This window comes from Gobio gobio, assembly GCF_949357685.1.
Source record: "Gobio gobio genome assembly, chromosome: 16".
NCBI lineage: Eukaryota > Metazoa > Chordata > Actinopteri > Cypriniformes > Gobionidae > Gobio > Gobio gobio.
In genome coordinates this window covers 23,190,538-23,210,742 of record NC_137109.1, presented here as the reverse complement: position 1 = coordinate 23,210,742, position 20,205 = coordinate 23,190,538, and the positions used below count along the sequence as shown (strand labels likewise).

The following is a 20,205-nucleotide window of genomic DNA, read 5'->3' as shown; positions in this document are numbered from 1 at the left end:
CTGAGAGTAGTAGCAGGTTCAGCCAGTTTATTCAAACTGAAGAAATGTTGGTTGCACTTTATTTTTGATATTAATATTGTATTTGTATTATTTTAATGTTGAAAAACAACAGCAAAAGTAACAGGTACACCTACTATTAATTAAACCTGAAGAGAAGTTAGTTGCACTTTATTTTTTATACTAATATTGTAATATTATTATGTTGGATAACAAAAGCAGAAGTAGCAGGTTAACCTACTGTTGAAATGTTGGTTGCACTTACTGTGCTTTTATTGAATATGTATTGAATATTGAAAATGAGAGCAGAAAAGGTTAACTTCCTGTTAATTCAACCTAAACTGTTGGTTGCACTTTATTCAAATAAAATTTGAATGCATTTGCCATTAATTGTTGTTTACTTGTTTGTTTATATCCATAATTAATTGATACCTGATTCCCTTACAAGAAACAACAGGAATCTAGGAAACTTCACCTGCACTGACCAGTATCCAGATATTTATTTCAGTCACACAATTTTTGGCTAAAAAGTTACTGAATCGATTTCAGGTCACTGAATCGTTTCGGATCGTATCGTTCTAAATGAACCAAAATCGTCCTTGAATCGTATCGACAACCTCAAATCGTGATACGAATCGAATCGTTGTTAAAACGAATCGTTACACCCCTACTAAGAAGGTTGATGTCTAACTTTAAAAAAAAAGATTGAGGAGGAGGGGATGTCCCGGGTCATTAAAGACCCAAGGTATGCGTTTAAGGGTTAAAAATATTCCATATAGCTTTTGCAATGCTTAGTCCTTTGATCCCTGAGTGGATAATCTCAGTGTTATGACATTAACAAAAAAAAAAATAGATATAGCTGCCTGTTTTTGGTATGACTGACAACATAAATGCACTTGACAGTTTTAGTTGATTTGGGTTAAAGAGGGGCATCGATATTGTCTATTACCATTAAGTCTCTATTACATCCAGTCAGACAGAATGAAGGGCAGCTTCACAATATTTTCATGCTTTTCAGTTCTCCTGGACCTTTGGATCGACCACAGACAGACATGTAATGGACTGAGGCATGACTGATGACAGTTGGGATGAAGCTCTTGTCCGCAGACACAGGTATTCAGATGGTTTGCTTTATACCCTCCAATCATCCATGCATGAGGGGGAAACCAGAAACAGTCTTCTCAGGGGTATCATTTACACTGTATGGTGCCAGCACTGACAACAATAGGTAGTTTTACTCTGTGACACAAATATTATTAGAAAATAATTTCATACAAATTATATTATAAGTATTTATAGAAGTAAAGCAGCAACTATAGCTAACACAAACAGCTTTCACAGGATTGCTTATTGAATTAACCTGTCTGACATATATAGGAACTCCCTTTGCATACCTATGTATGGTGCAATGTGCAAATAAACATTTGCATCTTCCAAAAAAAATTATTACTGACTATCTTTTAAACCTTTCAGAAGTCCTACACGTTTGGTTGATATGGGATTTGAATTCATCATGAATTTGCGATCATGAAATAAAAACAAAACACAACATGGAGCAGATGTTGCATAAATAGAAGCTCTGGCAATTTTATTTCTGTTATTGTTTCACACAAAAAATGTCGGCAATGCTTTTATAAAAGGGTGGACACTATTATGCAATTGTGTGGTTTTACACAAAGAAGCACAAAAAAAAGGCACTCACCTGACTGCAACCTTATTCTTACATAGTGAAACTGTTATGAAACTGTTATGTATATTACATAGTTATGTATGTATATTATATAGATAAATCTACTATCATCTGCAATAATCTCTGATGAAAGCTAACATTTATGAATTCTGTAAGACTTATAAAAACAGATAATAAAATAATAGGCTAATAAAAAGGTATTTAATTATTATTCTTCCTCATTTAGGTCTCAAAAAGACTTATTTAAACTGCCCAAGAAGTTAAAGCCGAATGTTTTGTGTTTAGGTCTAAAGACTCTAAAAACAGAGCTCTTGAAGACTCTTATGACTAGATTTACTTAGTTACAGAGAGAAAGAGTGCTAAACTGAGCATTTATTCATGAGCAAGAATCAATGAGAGCAAATTAAGTGAGTCTTAAAAGGCATGAAAGCCAATGCAATTATCTCCCCTGACAACATACAGACTACTAATAAACTTTATAACTCAATTTTATTCTCCTTTTCACTGTGGATATATGTAGACCGTGTCTTAAAACCTAGAGAGCTGCCTACCTAGACAGCCTCGACTGTGTCCACACGGCCGAAAAATGCAGTCTGGGAAGGCAACACGCCTGGTTTGGAGACACAGCCACAGTTAATTCGTCGGCGGGCTCTGCATATCAATGAGGCGCTCGAGCGTGTGTTTATAGAAACTCAGAGCGCTCGAGAGCGTCTCATCAGATTGAGAAGAGCGCGCGCGCGGTGTGCCTGACGTCTCGCGGAGCACTTTCAACCTGCTACTGACATCACAGACACAGAGACCAGGTTTATCATCAAACTCTGTTTGAGGATCTCGATTATTCCATTTGAGTGGGACAAACAAACCGGAGGCTGCTGGAGGTTCTCAACAAACTATTTGGGATGAATCGCTGTACTGCCGCTTTACTTTTGCTGGTTATCGCCGTTTATTCACTCAATACAGAGGGTGAGTGTGTGATTTTTTTGTTGTTGTTATGTTATGTTTGTTTATTGAGTTTGCGAAGATGTGAAGTATATATATATATCAATAACCTACAGAAGTCAATGTTTTAGCTTCCGTGTTACAGTCTTATGGTTTTAGTTGCTATAACAAACATTTTCCCTTTGTTTTATCAAATGTTTACATTAAAAATTTTCCCGCAGAAAAACAGCGCCTTGTGCTGGTGCAACTATCAAACATCTCTTCTTCTCTGAGACAGTAGTTCATTCTGCACAACTTGGACAGTGATAGTAAATAGTGGCTCTTTGTGTTGCTGGATGAGTCTTGCTGGCTTCTGTCCTGAGAGGCTGCTTAGAGATGATGCTGAATGGAGCAGAGAAGATTGATGAGGGTTTAGATGTAGGTCACACGTCTTTCAGCAGCTCACCTGCCTATGAAAGAGAGTAAAACAGCAAATGGCACTTTAATGAATCACCACCAGTGCTGTGCTGTTTGTTGATGTTGCACAACCACAAAGCACAAAGAGTTAGAAAATACTGGAACCTGCCAGAAAGCATCTCACGAAGCAATTTAACCACGCTTAATTTCAGAACTAAGCACATTTTCCTCTCAAATTCTCATTACTTTAATGCGTAAAAAAGGAAATACATTCTCGTTAATAGTTATGAAAGTCGTTGCATATTACAGTTTCACATCACATATCACATCGTTAAATATGACATTCACATTGGCTTTTAATTTTTTCTGTGGACACAGGCTCCATTTTCTACTCCAATTCTACTGTAAATTCTTTCTATTCTCTTTTCTTTTCAAATATCAATTTCTTTTTGGATTTTCGGGTGCAACGTGAGTCAGATATCTCTCAACAGTTGCTGCTGTTGTTGTTGTTTTTTTGAGACTCGCCAGTCTAGGCTACTGCATGGTTATTCTCGAGACTAAACCTTGCCTTTTTATTCATTTCTTAGCATATAAGTGCAGATGCACAAGAAAAGGTCCGAAGATCCGGTACAAAGATGTACAAAAGCTGGAGATCAAGCCTAAACATCCATACTGCCAAGAAAAGATGATATTGTGAGTTGGAAAAAAATAACCATCTTTTATTTGCTTGTTTGGGTCTGTAAAATGTATTTGGTGTACTTTATGTTTATGACTTCCAATTGAAATAGGTTAACTGGATAAGAATAACAGTAATATTTCTAATGGGCTTTTGTAGACTAGTCTTACAATAAGATCTGGCAAATAAATGAATAATGTAGAGGAGAGAAATTTCAAGCATGTGTGTAGATGTTAAGCAATTGTCATTGCTGGGAAAAAAAATGAATACATAAATAAAGTGCCATCTGCTCCAGAACCTGCTAAAGGTCAAGCATGGTCATCCAGCTCAATCCAGTCCCCACCAGTTCAACCAGCTCAAACCAGACTGTAGCTGCTGGTAATCCAGCGGATCGGCCATAAAAACCATTTGGGCTAGCTAATGACAATCTTAGATCAGCCATATACCCAACACAATAAGCTGCCAACAGAAGCTGCTTTAGATGGATTTTCCAGGATGATCCGTATGACAATTTAGTGGCGTACTTGCAGTGTAGGAGAGAGCTTAGTCAAAATGGACTCAAAATCTCTCCGCGTGGTTATGTTATGACAATGCATTCTGTTCATGAAGCCTATAAGATCCAAACGTGTTTTCTCTGATGTAAAGCAAACTTGTGTTTGTGATAAGCTTGTCTTTTTGATTGTTGACATTACTATACATTACTCTTCCATCTGCTGGCCATATTAGGTAGTGCAGTGCATTTACAGAGCTGGAGATCTCTAGTAAGGTTGTGGGAATATTCTGAAATTCAAACAAGCATTATAACGTTCTTATTTGTAAAATTTGATATTTATTCAAAACCAATCAAATCTTGTAACATATGGATAAGAGAGAGAGAGTGTGAATTAAAAATTCCTTAAAATTACCGCATTCACACCAGCGCCATCTTTGATTTTGAACAGGAATGAAAGCGAGGCTGTGAAGGATAGACATCTCTTCCTTGGGTTGTACTGTAATTTAATGTTTTTGAATTGTTCTGCTGATGAAACAATGCAAAAAATATCTTTCTGAGAAATTTTAGTAGACAAAAAAAACAGACAATATGAGTTATGGGAAATTTTACAGTTGACGCCATTGAAAACACAGTAACTCTATCCCTCACAGCCTCGCTTTCATACCCGTCATGGCGCTGCTCTGAATAAGGTCTTTTCCTCGCTTAATTTACAGTAATATTTGAAGTGCACAGATATTCTTGATTCAAGTGCTGTACTGTTGCGATCATTTGCAGATTATGTTATATCTATATAGTATTTAATTTGGTTACTATACTGTATAATTATAACTAATATTTTTACCTTTACAAAACATCTCTGTATTTATTAGTTTGAGGCTCACTCAAATTTCTTTTAACCTCAAAGTTTTTGATAAACAATCCATGGACATTTAGCGCATTTGTCTGGATTTGCATTTGTGAGCTCTGACCTCCGAGAAAAACAAACCCGGTGGACTGTGCTGAGAATATTCAGTAAATGGCACTGGATTCTGAGTGTGAGTTTAACATTCTAGAAGCTTCTCCAGTCTCACAAGAGCTCCTGTGAGTTTAGAGACAATAAACATGTTCTTTTGGCTGCACAGGTGAATAATAAAGTAAAAAGAAACTCGAGGGAAAAAAAGACTCTTGGTTAGTCTGATTCAGTGACTAGCAATGTGGTAAACATCTTCTTAATAGGCAAAATTGAATTTTGGTTTTGAATTTGTTTACTGGTCACATGTTCAGCAGAGCATTCTGTGGTTATGATGATTCACCTCAGAATCACTTAGAAAGAAGGTCCAGCAACGTTGAGTTTGGATGTCTATTTTCTACCTTATAATTTGTGATGATTGTGATGAGTTTTCTCAAAATCTCTCATTCAGTTTTACATACATTTATCGACAGAAATGAAAATCCATGCATAAAGTTTGTGTTGCTAATTGACTAATGTTCTCCCCTTGTCTCTTCCTGTTTACCCATCTTCTCCTCCATAACTTTTCCTGTGTGTTTATAGTGTCACCATGGAGAATGTGTCCCGTTTCAAAGGTCAGGAGTATTGCCTGCACCCCAGACTTCAGAGCACTAAGAACCTTGTCAAGTGGTTCAAAATCTGGAAGGACAAACACAGGTAGCGTTCGTCAGCAAGATGATGTCAAACAAATGTTTGCTGATCGATTTGAAACATTACTTCTACATTGCTAGATATACACGACTGCCTGCCAGCACAGCAAAGTCAACATGGAACAGTTTAAAACCAAAATTACTTACGTAAACTGACATATTTCCAAAGTTAAATATTAAACAGATATTCGGTGAGACGGATGGATTGTGGTTGTTGGGAAGGGGTGGAAAAAGTAAGAGCAATTTGCATTGTCAGTCGAAAAGGAAAGTTCTTTCAGAAGAAGAGCAAGTTATTATAGTTTGAATAAAGGCACAACATGTACGATTTTTAGATTAAAATATCCAAAACCCACTAGAACAATGTTTTATGTTTTGTTGACCTGTGTACTTGCATTATCCCAAAAATTCCCAACAATGTTTAAATCCAGATAAATCAGCTATTTTAACCGGTGTTACAGAGTGTATCCTTGTGTCACCTGTCACTGATATACATCACATCACTATATTCATCACAATAGGGGCTTTCGTATTTTCATAGTTTCTATAACTATTGGCGGAAGTATTTGATATTTGCCGTATTCGCACCACAGAAAATGGGAAGGATTTTAATCTTAGGAACGCCTTTTGGAGGAACTAAATTAGCTTTTACTTCAGAGTAGGGTCCAACCCAGCACAATATGCACAACCAGTTATGTAAGTGTATGCTCATTAGCCGAATGCATGCCATACGAAACACCAGCACCTAAACACACAGTTTACATATACTTACTCCACAAACTAACTCCATGAACATGGAAATCAGCAATAAGACATAAACATACAGAGCCCTATCATACACTCGGCGCAATGGAGCACCAGGCGCGACGCAAGTTTTTTTTTGCTAGTTTCAGCCTGACGCAGTTATCATTTTCATGTCCTGCGCCACGTTGTTTAAATAGCAAATGCATTTGCACCCATGGGTGTGCTGGTCTGAAAACGAGGTGTGTTCAGGTGCACTGTTGGCTATTTTGAGGAGACTGAAATAGACTGCGCCATTGACCAACAAAAAAACAGGTCTAAAGTTAGTAATATGTGCCTATAGGCGGGTCCACAACGCGTGTACACTCTGCTTATTACACACACAGGGACGTGCAGCAGCACACAAACGTTTTTACATTTTTCTCTGGAGAAGAGTTTTCCGAGTCTTTCCGCTCGCAAATTCCACCATGTAAATAGCGGATCCGCCATTGGTGCAAGCGCAAATGGCTTTTAAAGGGAATGGAAGATGAGACTGTGATTGGTTTATTGCATGTTATGCCCAAAACACACCCATTAATCATTAAGAAAATGGGGTAGGGACAACCCTACACTCTTAAAAATAAAGGTGCCAGGAAGACACCTTTCACCTTTGTCTTTGTTTTCTTTTCTCAGCCTCAATGATCTGTAGAACTGCAAATTGTCATAAGAGATTTCATCTCTTAGCCTCCCTTTCAATCGCCTAATTTACATCTCCATCTTTGTTATCTCGAAACCCACGACACACAACAAAAACACATCTCCGATCATGTCGTCCTCCAGTAGTTTACGTTGTTGAATGACGTCACTCTCAGATTTCCTACTGGCAGTGTGAATTCAACCAGGAATATGGCCCTGGAGGAAAAAAATATTCTTGGTGGACTAGTTCCTTTAACAACCCGGTGTGAAAGCCCCTAATAAGGAAGAAAATACTTTTTTCTGTTTCATGCTTACTTTAAAACCATACACACTCACATGTGATAAAGACTCCACATCAGTAGGTGTCACTATAACCCCAAATCGACTGGCATATTGGGCAGCACAACAGACTGAAAAAATACTTTATGCATCTTTAAAAAGGTCAGTATAACCTCTCACAAATGTTTGTTTCTCGTCCCTTTGTAGGGTGTACGAGGCCTAATTGTTCTACTTTATGCACAAGGCTGAAAACATTGTGGGATGCACAGCACTACCAGTGAACTGTGGATGACCAGAGGACCAATTTTTTTTAAAGCATGACAAAGCATATACCCAGACAAGCTTATAATAAAGCACATCAGTCCAAGTTATTAAGTTATATTAATGTGGAATAATTTATAGTCAAACAAAAATGTTTCTTATGCAATGTAATGATGAGCCAAATGTGCAGTTATGGCAGAGAAAAGTTTCTCTGAATCAGTGTGTAAGAAGCGATCATTACATTTTGCAATGTGTAATGTTTTCTGAAGCATCCGTTCTTGGTCTGATTCATTGTGTTGTGGCATATAAAGGGATCCTGACACTATATTTGGATGCTGTCTGGTTTGAAACTACTGTGATATACTATCCACAAGTGTCAAAGTAGATCTTAGAGTTCTCACAGTACAAAAGAACAGAATGACTGAGGATGTGTAAATAATATCTTCAAAGACTTTACTGTGTTCTATGCCAACATTCAATCGGTAAAAGGAGGCAAAGCGTTTTTCTTCACAATAATTTTTCAAAAATCGTTTCTCATTGATCTGCCCAAAAGTGCCGGAGGAACTTTCTTTTGTAACTTATTCACTTATTACTTTAGAATTTGGTACTTCATGGTGAAGTGAAAGAGACGATGCTACGTATTCAGATCATATCATATCTTTACTTTATATTTACACGTATATACTTTATTCCTCTGTGGACATGTACTGTCACACGGCGAGCACATGAACTTTGGGGCCTGCACTAGCTCATGTGTTTAAAATGAAGCTTTTTATTTAATATTGGCCCTCCTATCAGCACACTATATGTGCCTCCTCTTTGAGGTGTGCAGGATTTGTAAGCTATTATTTTGAATTGTTTGGTATGACTTTTCTTTTCTTTTTTTTTTTTTTGGTAAATGGAATGTTTCTCGTCACTTCTTGTACATCAGATTGTATGTATAAGCACACAGAATAGGTTATTGTGTATAGACCATCTTGCCTATAGTCTAGCTTGTTCAGAATTTATTAGTGAAGCCTATGTATTGTATCACAGAATTGTTGTTTTACTATTTAAATAATAAATAATAGAAATGTTTTGAGTCTTTGTGTTTGGACTGACCACCAAGCACCAAACTTAAGTCCAAGGAGTGTAATCTTCAAGCACAGCAATAAACATTTGAATAAATCACAGGGTGTGTCTTGTTTTTATTGCAATCCTTTTTTCCTTTTTTTTCACGGGTTCAAGGATGTTGGTTATGCCAATAATTTGGTTATGCCAATATCCAATAATTTTGCTCCCTGGCCTGCAGCACTTCAAATAAAAGTCAGTGTTGGCTGGGGGTAACACATTACAATAAATGGGAGTAATGTAATCAGATTACTTTAAAAAGTAACTAGTAATGTAATGCATTAATTTTAAATTTATAACAAAATATATATTTTGTAAAAAAAACAAAAAAAAGTATGTTAACATGATGTCACGGGTGTGTGCAGACAGGAAGACAAGGACAGACAGATACAATTCCAAACATGGTTTAATCTCAACTAAAGGCAAGACAGGCAGACAGCACAACACACTTAACCACAACTTCGATCAGACAAGGACAGAGTAAACAGGAGGAACTTAACCATTTTGCATCAATTACAAAAAGTTACACATAGGTCCATAGAGGACAAAAATGTCCATGTCGACAAAAATGTATCTTGGGAGCACAAACTTAAGTTTGGTCTCATTTTAAAGAAGACCCTTGGCAGATTATTATAAGTTTAAAAAGTGAAACAAGAAAAAGTTATAGAGGTTTAAGTTTATTAAAATTATTTAGGAATAATATTTTATTTAAAAATATATATTTTTTTAAACATGTTGAATTCTGAAACTGCTTGAAAATCAAAGCCATAAATCTAAACAAGCTGTGTTCCAAATTTGAGGTTGTTATCTCAAACAATTAGCTCTCAGTAAGATTTTGTTAGGGCGCAGTGCCAACTTTTCCCCATTAGATGCCAGCAAAACTCCACTAATACACAGTGTTTGGATTTGTGATTTGCAGTTGACTTTTTCTCTCTCAAATATTACGAGCACACACATGCACACCCACACACAATTTTTTTTTATTACATACATACACACCACACTCTGACATCAATACCAACACACCCACACAGTTACAGGTGCACAATTGGAATAAAGTGAGTATTTGCTTTATAATACGCCAAATCTGAAAAAATGGCACCATCTGGTAATTTTTTTTACAAATTTACATTTTGAAGCATTGCCGACAGAATGAAAGCCTATTAACAAAGATTGCATCATTTTATAGTTAAATGGCAATGGGATTAAAAAATTGCTTTTAACGGGTTTCAATGGGGACATTTTTGTCCAAACGATGCTAAGAGGAAGTATTTTGTGTACCTAGTGCAAATTTCTTTTTTAAAAAGGAATTGGAGGTGAAATAGTACAATTCCAATAAAAATACACACCTGTAGCTAATTCTATGCAGTTAGCATTAGGCTACCACTGGCAAAGTTATAAAAAAAATGAAAATAAAAAAAACACTGAAAAAGCCACAAATGTCCATAAGGATACACAAGGGTTAAATAGCAAATACAAATGAGGGTGATTAACAGATCACAGCTGACACAAATTAACTAATGATGATGGTAACCAACCAGGGAGAGAGACTAGTGGCTGGGAAACTGAACAAAGGAACGTGACAGATACAAACAATTTGAACACAGCTGTAACACATGACAGCTCTCCTGTCCTCAAGTTGAGAGAAATCAGGAGTAAGTGCAGAGGCGCTGTGTGCCCTGTGTGGACATGATGGTTATTGTAGTTCTACTAATTGTGAGCATACATTTACTCATCTCACTTGCACAAAAACAGATTAATTATTCATCAAAATGAACCTGTGAAATGCAAACTCAGAATATTACACAAACCCGCAATAATTAAATATGTTAAATAACACAAATATACTTAGTGTATTTAATCTCACTTTATTAAGCAATGTCTTTTCTGCTGACCTTTGATGATCCAATTCAACAATATGAATAAGCAAAAATTACTAACATGTCATGGCTGAGTACAAACCATAGACTGTAAAAAAAAAAAAAGATGGATGACGCACCTTCACTCTCTTCCATTGCAGTAAGTGAAGCCGCCAGTGTCCCAATATAGCGCTGACATCTTAAACCTTGAGTCTGCACAGTAGTGAACTTGGAGCCTAGTAGTAAGCGCCAAGTGGAGCCGCGATATCAAGGTCCCGCCCACACAACAACTCATTATATCCATGTGAAATAAACGATTATGGAAATGTAGAAATTAAAGTTAAAGCTCCAGTCTCCTCCCGAAAAAAGTCTGTTGGTGCCTCAGTGACTACTTCGCTTAGAGAAGCTGTCAATCATGATGTCACACCCTTTTTCATAGCATCAAATAATTAAAACCAAACTTATTTAAACGAACACTTGAACTTACATCAGCGTGATAAGAATCTCATAGGCTTGGGAGATGGAACCATCTCTTGCGACGGAACTGGATGGAGAGCAGAGGTGTAACCGGAGGCCAGGAATCCCATGGGGGAACTAGGGTGATCAAAGTGGAGAACCCCGAGGGAGCCTGGTGGAACTGGTGGGATGATGGGCCACGGTGGAGCTGAGGGAGCATTAGCCCAGGCAAAGCCGATGGGTCGGAAGACCCACGAGGTGGATCCACCGCACTGCAGGGGACAAACTTTGGATGAGCTGAGGGACTGGCAGGAACCAGCGGAGGAAAGACTGATAAACAGGGCTTAGGTAGAAGAGGTGAGAGAGGGAGGCTGGGTCGGCACTCAGGGGGCATAGGAAAATCAAAACTGGCCAGGACCAGCGGTAATGGGTGATTCAAGGGTATTACCTCTTCTAATTCATCCATTAAATTTCCAGAGGCCAGACAAAACTCATTCACAGCAGCGGGGTTGTGGACGAGGAAGGGGGAAAGGGGGGGATTGCCGCAAAATAAGGTTTCTGTCTGTCACGTATGGCTGAGTACAAACGCATGATGGAGGAGAATATCCAAACAGAAACTGTCTTTATTAAATCCACAGGAGGATATGGCAAACACAACTACTTAACAATGACAAGACAGGACAACGTACTGAAAAGAACAGGGAGTATACCGTATATACCAGACTAAACAAGGGAACTAAGGAGTTAATCAACAATAGGTGAACTGAATGAGACTATCACATCCTTAGGAACTAGGTCAAATTAGAATGACAGGAACAAACACAGTGAAAAAACATAATCCTGACACATCTTTTTTATTTTTATTATTATTGCTGAAGTAAGAGTGCTGAACTTTCTTCTCCTGCGTCCCATTATTCTGTAATCCAGAATGGCAGCACAGATGAAAGGTTTATTGCACCCTCTACTGTACAGGAGTGAATTTGCATTTCCTTCAGCCTGAGCTTTATTCGTTTCATTTTTGGTGAAAGGGCCTTTACATTTGCCGAAAATAACACTTTTTTGTTATGTATATATATATAAAACCCCACCAAGTCCAGCCCAGAAGAGAAAAAGTAACAGCACATTACTTTCTGGTGTATCCAAAATGGTCAATGTTTATGATAATGTCTTTATTCATTATTTTTTTTTATTTTTTTTTACTTTATATATTATTATTCTTTTACATGTCATTGATTTCGGTAGTCATTTATATATCTTTTACTATATGCTCTGATATGTTTGATTATTTCCAAACGTAAGATCTTTGGTGTCTCTTCTGTGCTCGAGTGGGCGTATTTTCCATCAGAATTGATTATGTGATGTACCTTCATTTCAAAATATGTCTGTTTCCATCTCTGCAGACATGAGATAATGCAAAATCTATGATATTACAAGGTCTCTTAAAGGTCTCAAAGGTGTTAAAACAACCTCTCATATATCTATTTTCATCGTCACGCCAACCTAGCCGTTACATGACATAATGGATAAGTCTGTTTGACCTTTTCTTATTAGACCAAATGTAAGTGTAAGAGGAAGTAAGTTTCCTGCATAGCCATCATTGCTCTCATTTTGCTCTTCACTTCTGCTTCGTCTCTTCTACCTCTCCTTTCATTATGCAAAAATATTCTTTCTCTTTACTCTGATCTTCACAATCTTAATATGTTAGATATACTTTTGATTTTATTATAAACTATTGTTTCCTTGAATAATTTGTCTATAGTTTTACATTTTTACTTAATAAATGTGTTATTCCTTGTTCAAATCTTTGATCTTATCATTGCTTGTCTGCCTGGATCTCATTGCATCACTTTACATAAAAAGTTACCGTTTAGGGAGTATCACAACATTGTAACACATTACTTTTAAGAGTAACTGATCAGAGTGTGGAACAGACCAGCACAAGCTCTGCTACTTGTATTGCATATCTCCAGGTCACCGTAAAACTGTAAAAAAACAAAAAACAAAACACCCAAATGAACATTAGGTTAATACAGGTGTCACAGTGTGTGAAGCAGACGATGATGAAAGTACGTTTTACTGACAACACTGGACAAATAAACACTGAAAACACAGGAACTTAAGTGCTAATGCAAACAAGGTAATTAACGACACAAATTAATCTGTAACCATAGAGACAAACTCAGGCGGGAAACTATAACAAAGAAAACATGAAACTGATTAATGAAATAAAAGTTAAAAACACAACAGAACTGTGACAACAGGTACCTATAGGGCTTTTTGATAAAATGCCATTACCTTATGTATAGGCTATGTTTAGGCCCTCACACAGTTTTTAGTCCTCCACTACATCAGTGGTTCTCAACCAGGGGCTGGTATCCCTTGAGTGTCTCAAGATGGCTTAAAATGATTTAAATAAGCAAAAAAAAACAAACATATATTGCAAGTTACCTTGAACATTTTTTGCTGTTTCATTTTTTCTTCTTCTCAGAATTGTTTCACTGTTTACATTTTTCTGATAATGGGCTGTTTCATTCCAGGTTATTTTGGGAAAGCTTATCCCATAGTGACCAAATGAATTATTTCCCCCCTCGGCAGTAAAGGTAGAAATGTTGAACTGCTTTTGCTGTCAAGACAAGGAATGTGTATACAGAAAATTACTTTCACAAATAAAAATATTCACTGGAGTAGCCTATATAGGCCTAATAGTCTGAGATGCAGTTTTGTTGCATGTATCATCAAACACTGGGTGGCGCTTCAGTTCAATATAAAATACTATTCTGTTATTACTGCACAGCTTTAGGCTGTTTTGAATGGAAACGAATGGTATAATTATATTTGTGGTATAATTGAATATTAACTTCCAGTGTATTATACAGTGTACTCCAAGCTGGTCACGTTTTATGCGTGTTTGAGAAACTTGTTTGAATTGTGCGACTTTTTAAAGTAATTATGAACCATCTGCCTATGCTCAGTCTAACATCTCAATCTAAGATAAAAGCGACACAGGCTATAATACATAGCCTATAAAGTAATTCAATGGAATATTCTAGAAAACTGAGTGTGTTGAGAAGAATGCTGAGGAGATGCTGAGAGAGAGAGAGAGAGAGAGAGAGAGAGAGAGAGAGAGAGAGAGAGAGAGAGAGAGAGAGAGAGAGAGAGAGAGAGAGAGAGAGAGAGAGAGAGAGAGAGAGAGAGGCGGGGTCAGTGTGTTTTTGGCATCACTGTGGGTGTGTAACTAACACTGTCTCCATTCCGCCGTTCCAACTATTCACATTAAAACTGGCCATGCCAGCCGAACGCTGTAGCTAGTCTCCGTCATTATCACCATTCATATCGCCTCCTTTGGACCAGGGACTAGTGCAATTATTCAGTTTGGTGTCGTTTATCGTCTGGTTTGACCTGGTAAGTGCGGATGGTTTCGATGGAGTGACTTTAGCGGATGCTAGCTGTCGCGTTAGCCAGCTCAGGGATCGCCTCATCCTATATTTGAATCAAGTTATTAATTTTCACTCTATTTTGTGGTCGTATGATGATTGTATTTCATACCTTGCATAATTAATTAATTTCTGCCTCAATTTAATGTGCATCAAATGCTCGTGTAGTGGATTTAAAGCTGTTTGTGCCTTGAATGATATGTGCGGCTGCAGGAATGAGGTTGACAGTGCTAAGCTACAAGGCTAGCACGATAGCGTAGAAAGACGTTTATTTCTTTTTATAGAGAATTATAAATGCGGTTTATTCTTTAGAGTTTGGTGTGCTTTAAGGCATTAGCTTAAATTAAGCTGTACCCGGGTTTTTTTTTTTTTAGTGGATTTCCTTCTTTTGCCATGGTAAATTTATCTTTTTTTTTCTTCTTCTTCTTTTTTTTTTTTTTTTTTGCTAGAAGATGCAGCTATAAATTGGGTGAGATTGTTGACAGCTGAACGGTTCAACCTGTAACGTTAAATGTCAGAATCACATTCTGTCTATAAAATAAATATAATGTTAAACATGGAGAGCTCTTGGTCGTCGACGTCCTAAAATAGATTCAGTTTCGTTTTAATTGGGATTTGAAACTTGATTCCTGTATAGAGCTGTTACTGGAACAACAGCTGAGGGGGATTGTGCTGTTTAATAATAGATTATTTAAATGATTTGTTGGGCTGGTTGTATTCGGATTGTTTAAACTAATTTTTTTTTTTAATGCTAAAATTTAGCATTTGGATTTCATTTTTGTGTATTCTATATATTTAGTTAGCTACAATAAGGCATACGAATGGAAACTGGAAAAGGCATAAGAATGTAATGTGAAATTTATAGAAATTCAAGCTATCCCGTGCTTGCCTCGAAGACAATGTTAGATTGTGACCTTGTAAGCCAAATATATTTTCCAGGCATCCATATGAGAGTGATACAGACCAGAAATTGTCCCTCCTGTTTAGATTGTTGTTATATCCACTTGTTTTGTAGTGCAGCAGGGCCAAGCAAAACCAAACACATCAGATTTCCCAACGAGCCATGGACAGGATGTCTGAAAGACTAGACAAACCCTTGCGTTCACACCAGCATGAAACCAGGCTGCTAGTGGCTTCCAAAAACAGAAAAGTGGGCATGAGGATAACTCGTAGCCATTGGCAATCATTGGGTTTTTAGCCGCTGTAGCCATAGTGGATATGGCGATAAGTGACCTGGCCTTCAAAACCTGCTGAACGTGTCTTGTTCAGATTACAGCTAAACCCAGCTGTCCTTAAGGAGATTTCAGCGCTGCTGCTGCTTGGCTCATCTCGAAGTGACAGACTCTCTTTAGATTCATCCAAACGCCTGTCATGAAAACAGTTGGAGCACCATATGGGTTGTGAGCTAGATTTCGGTTAACTGCTTTCATTTGTAATGCCGTGCATTGGTTCTCTGTTGTTATAAATGTTGTTATAAATACGTTTCTTGTACAGAATAGCAGAATTGTCATTCTTGAAATCAGATCTTGAACATTGTACTACTTCGTGATTATTGCTATGGTGAGCACAGTCATATGATGAGCTGCTTTGAATCTTTTTTCAGATAGCAAAAGTGAAAGTTTGCTTCCTGTTAGTGTTGTTAAAGGGATAGTTCACCCAAAAATGAAAATTATCCCATCATTTACTCACCCTCAACCTTTTGTAAGTTTAATACAGAAGGCGGTCTGGCAGAAGCTAGATGTTTTACTTTATAACGTGTTAAATATAGATATTTTTCTTACACAAAAGGATTTGCTTCAGAAGGCCTTTATTAACCCCCCTGAGCCGTGTGGAGCACTTTTATAGTGGATGGATGCACTTTTTTGGGGCTTCAAATTTTGGCCTGCCATTATAAAGCTTGGATTAGCCAGGACATTTTGATTGTATTCGTCTGAAAGAAGAATGTCATATACACCTAGGATGGCTTGAGGGTGAGTAAATTATGAGAGAATTTTCATTTTTGGGTGAACTATCCCTTTAAGGATATGGCTTATTTCTTGTGGGAATCATAGCTGAAGAAGAGCTACACAACTGAAGTGGAAACAGATCTAAGCGGAACATAGCTCAGTTTCATCTCAATGCAATGCTGTCCATTCCACAGAAACAACAAAATGACATCATCTGTCAGTTGTCCGGAAGTATTTGCATTGTGTAAATTAACCTGATACTTGTGTCCTATTTTTGTCAAATGGAGCTAGTTCTAGTTGCATAATCATCTGGTCATTGTGACTGTGGTACATTATGAAGCAGTGTGAGGTGTGTCCACCTCATGTGTCTTCCTTGTTAATGTTACTTGCAAATTTAGAGAACCGAAAGTTTTTTTTCTAATGGAAATCCCAGAGACAACCATTTGCGTTAAACAAATCTACACAAAACCTTTTCTCGTGTGTTTGTCAGCCTGTGTTCATGAAACATTTATTGAAGGAGGGACCAGAGTCATATCTAGAGACCAGAATATTATGACTTCGAGATGGACTCCTTACTTGACATGGCCAGTAGTGTTGTCACAACTAAAATTTCCAAGTTTGTTACAATAAAATATTGATTTTCGATACTATGGGGAAAACTGCCATACAGATCATTTGTTATTAGACTGTCATCTTATAATTGTTCGATAATTTGGGTAGTTTTGTTGTAAAAGCTTACACACAGAACAGGGAGTCTTTATTTGAATCATTTAACTACCATTCCCAAAAAAGACAAGTAAACAGTCAGTAATAACATAAGAACAAATAAACAAATTGCAAATAATAGCACTCATAGAATAAAGAGACAAATTAAATTAAACATGACTAAGTTTTTTGGGTGGGTAAGAAATACTACAGAAATGAAAGTAGTCAAATGTAAAATAACACTGGATAGATGTAATAAAATTCAGATTAATGCTTACAATTAAAGTTGCAAAAGTTATTCAGTCAAGAGCAGTGAGTGATACTTCTGTCTTTTGTTCGATTATAGATTTTTTTTCGAATAGATTTTCTAAGACGTTTCCATTTTCAATGCCAAATATAGGCCAATCCACGGACACCTAATAGGCATTAGGACGACCATAAAGAGAAGAAACGAGCAATATTTCTGATGATTTATTGGCGTGAAGTTTCGTGCACAATGACTAACAGGAGTGCAACATTCTCGAAAAACAATAAGCAGAGTGGACTGCCATAACATCACTGAAAAACATTACTGCAGGCTTCAACGTGGCTGTGTTTACGGTTAGAAATGTCGAACAAATTTCGCTTACGTAGGCGATTGTAGCCTATGAAAAGAGGTTTTAAAAAATGTAAAATCACTGAAGGACTAGCCTACATTGAATGTGAAGTTCGTGTAGGATAAACACGCAGGGCCGCTACATTCGATACTGCAGAAAAGGAGTATTGGAATCGTTTTTGACAACACTAATGGCCAGTATGCAAACCACATAGTGAAACTCTAGTATCAATATCCTGCTACCACCCATAACACCCAAGCTTTGTGACAGCAATGGTAAGCACCACTCACAGTTTTTCAGGAGATGTAAATATCTAGTTTTGATTTTGTTAATGCATCTCGAATAGGGGCTTTCACACTTATATCCCTGTTTGGAAAATGATGGGCAAATTCCAAGCGGAATGCCGTTTTACTTCTGGAAGGTGATTCCGTTTGAAGGGGCGTTCCAAACGAAAGTGAACAACTGAATCCCTTGACAAAGGGCCCTTCCACTAGTTCAATAGCGAAAGGGTGCATGCCATTGTCACATCAAGGAAGTAATTTTTATCCTCTATTGCTCTCTTCGCCAAGTGCGTTCCAAACGGCTACATTATGGCACCCTCCACGTCAAGGGATTTGCCCTTCTGAGTGAATAGGGCATAGGGATGCTAACTTCCGACTGAAATTCGCCCTTTGTTTAGAGATCATGTGTGAACAGGACCTTTTTAGAAACACTGGTAAATCAATTTTCTGAGATGAAAAGTTTAACAGCAAGTGAACAACCCCATTATACCTGTCACTCGGAAGTCAAGAAATGTGGGTGGGTGACCTTTAAACGCGACACCATTTTCTTTTGATTATTGACCAGTATTTTGGAAAGCCACTCGTAAAGCCATTGATTGTGTGACATGGTGTATTTAACACGAAAGTCAATCCAAGAATTTTACAGTAATTTACAGCGTGTGAAAGTAGCCGCCTACTACTGCGTTTGTATTCTATAAATACTGCTGAATTTACTGTGCATCTCTATGTCGCTGGCTTATCGGTCACAAGCAAAGACAGACGTAGGCTTGAATGAAGTTGTTGTCTTAGGCAGTTAATCTGCGCTCTGTCCTCTGCTGCTCTTACTCTGGGTCCCTTCAGAACATTGTCAGCTGATCAGCTAAGTTTGCAGTTTTTCTCGTTTCCATCCTAATGATTAGGGCTGCGTTCAGTGTTGCCAGGGACCACCACACTCTGCTAGACTGCCATTTTACTTCGCTTGAACATCCAGTGGTTTAGTGTAACCTTCTGGAAATTTCCATTCCCTGCATAGCTAGCTAGGACTCTTAATCAATAATGTCAATGTCAAAGACAAGCTCAAGTTGTTCTTTTAAGTGTCACAACTCCTCAGTTGTGTGGCCAGCTGGTTATTTCTGAATAATTTATACTTGTCCTGCTTTATTTATTTATTTATTTGTGGATCAGATCTTATCTGTGATGGTCAGGCTTGATAGGATTTATTCTTGAAAACGACATGGCGTTTTTGAAGTCACATGACGACTCTCCATCCAGCTTCTGCACAAGGTGGGAAACTTTCTTTTTCTTATATACAATCCGTGATATGACCCATGCACTTTGTGACATATCGCCTCAGGGTTTTTCATTGGTGCGTTTGTCCTGTTATGCTTATTATTAAGTTACTTTCTCCTGCATGACGCATTTCAAAACTGAAATCTGATTCTGATAATAACACAAGACACAGTCTGGCAAACTAATCTGGATCTTCCATGCCACTGAGATCTGTTCAACACCATGTTGTATGTTCATTTGTGAAGACAGCAGTAGAATAGTGTTACATTTTTAATTGTGCTTATGTTTTCGGTTCTGAATCTGCATAAATGAAATGCTGCACAAGAGGCGTTCTGCCGTTGTCATGACACTCAATGCATGTTGTTCTCTGTCTGGAATCAATACATAATGCAACACCGTCTTTGCGGTCTGAAGGGGTCTTTAGATGGCTAAATGGATTCAGTATTCATTTGCAATTCAATATGCAAATATTTCACTAGATTTATTATCACTGCTGGTCCAAAACAAATTTGAGTTTTATGTAGTTTGAGGTTGAATTCCATCCTATTATGGAGAAAAAGAATAAAAAGACTTTCAATGCAGTGCTACCTTGCAAAACTGTAAAATTTAGTTTTCAAGCGTTTTTTTTTACTACTGGTGCCATAAAGTGTTCCGAATTTGAATTATTGCATTCAGCCCGTACCACTTATTGCCTGTCATGCCGGTTACCTGATTGCTAGGTGCCACCTAGGATAAAGTGCTTTCCCCCAATTACAGGGAGAACGCTT

The 20,205-nt window shown here is 37.5% G+C and overlaps 2 protein-coding genes across 9 annotated transcripts in view; both read left to right on the top strand.

Moving 5' to 3' along the window:
* Positions 1-2,262: 2,262 nt before the first annotated feature.
* cxcl14 (chemokine (C-X-C motif) ligand 14) lies at positions 2,263-8,953 on the top strand. The gene is made up of 4 exons (XM_079838866.1): positions 2,263-2,650; positions 3,610-3,715; positions 5,723-5,836; positions 7,729-8,953. The coding sequence occupies exons 1-4, from the start codon at positions 2,587-2,589 to the stop codon at positions 7,742-7,744; spliced, it is 300 nt and encodes a 99-aa protein (XP_079694992.1). The 5' UTR covers positions 2,263-2,586; the 3' UTR covers positions 7,745-8,953.
* A 5,451-nt stretch (positions 8,954-14,404) lies between these two features.
* Positions 14,405-20,205, top strand: part of fam13b (family with sequence similarity 13 member B) — a 56,877-nt gene continuing 51,076 nt past the window's right edge. For 2 of the 8 annotated variants that reach the window (XM_079839681.1, XM_079839677.1), the window contains exons 1-2: positions 14,405-14,609; positions 19,334-19,432. The gene's annotated coding sequence lies outside the window, so the exon portion shown is untranslated. The remainder of the gene's footprint in view (positions 14,610-19,333; positions 19,433-20,205) is intronic. The other 6 variants (XM_079839683.1, XM_079839679.1, XM_079839684.1 and 3 more) reach the window with 4 other exon arrangements.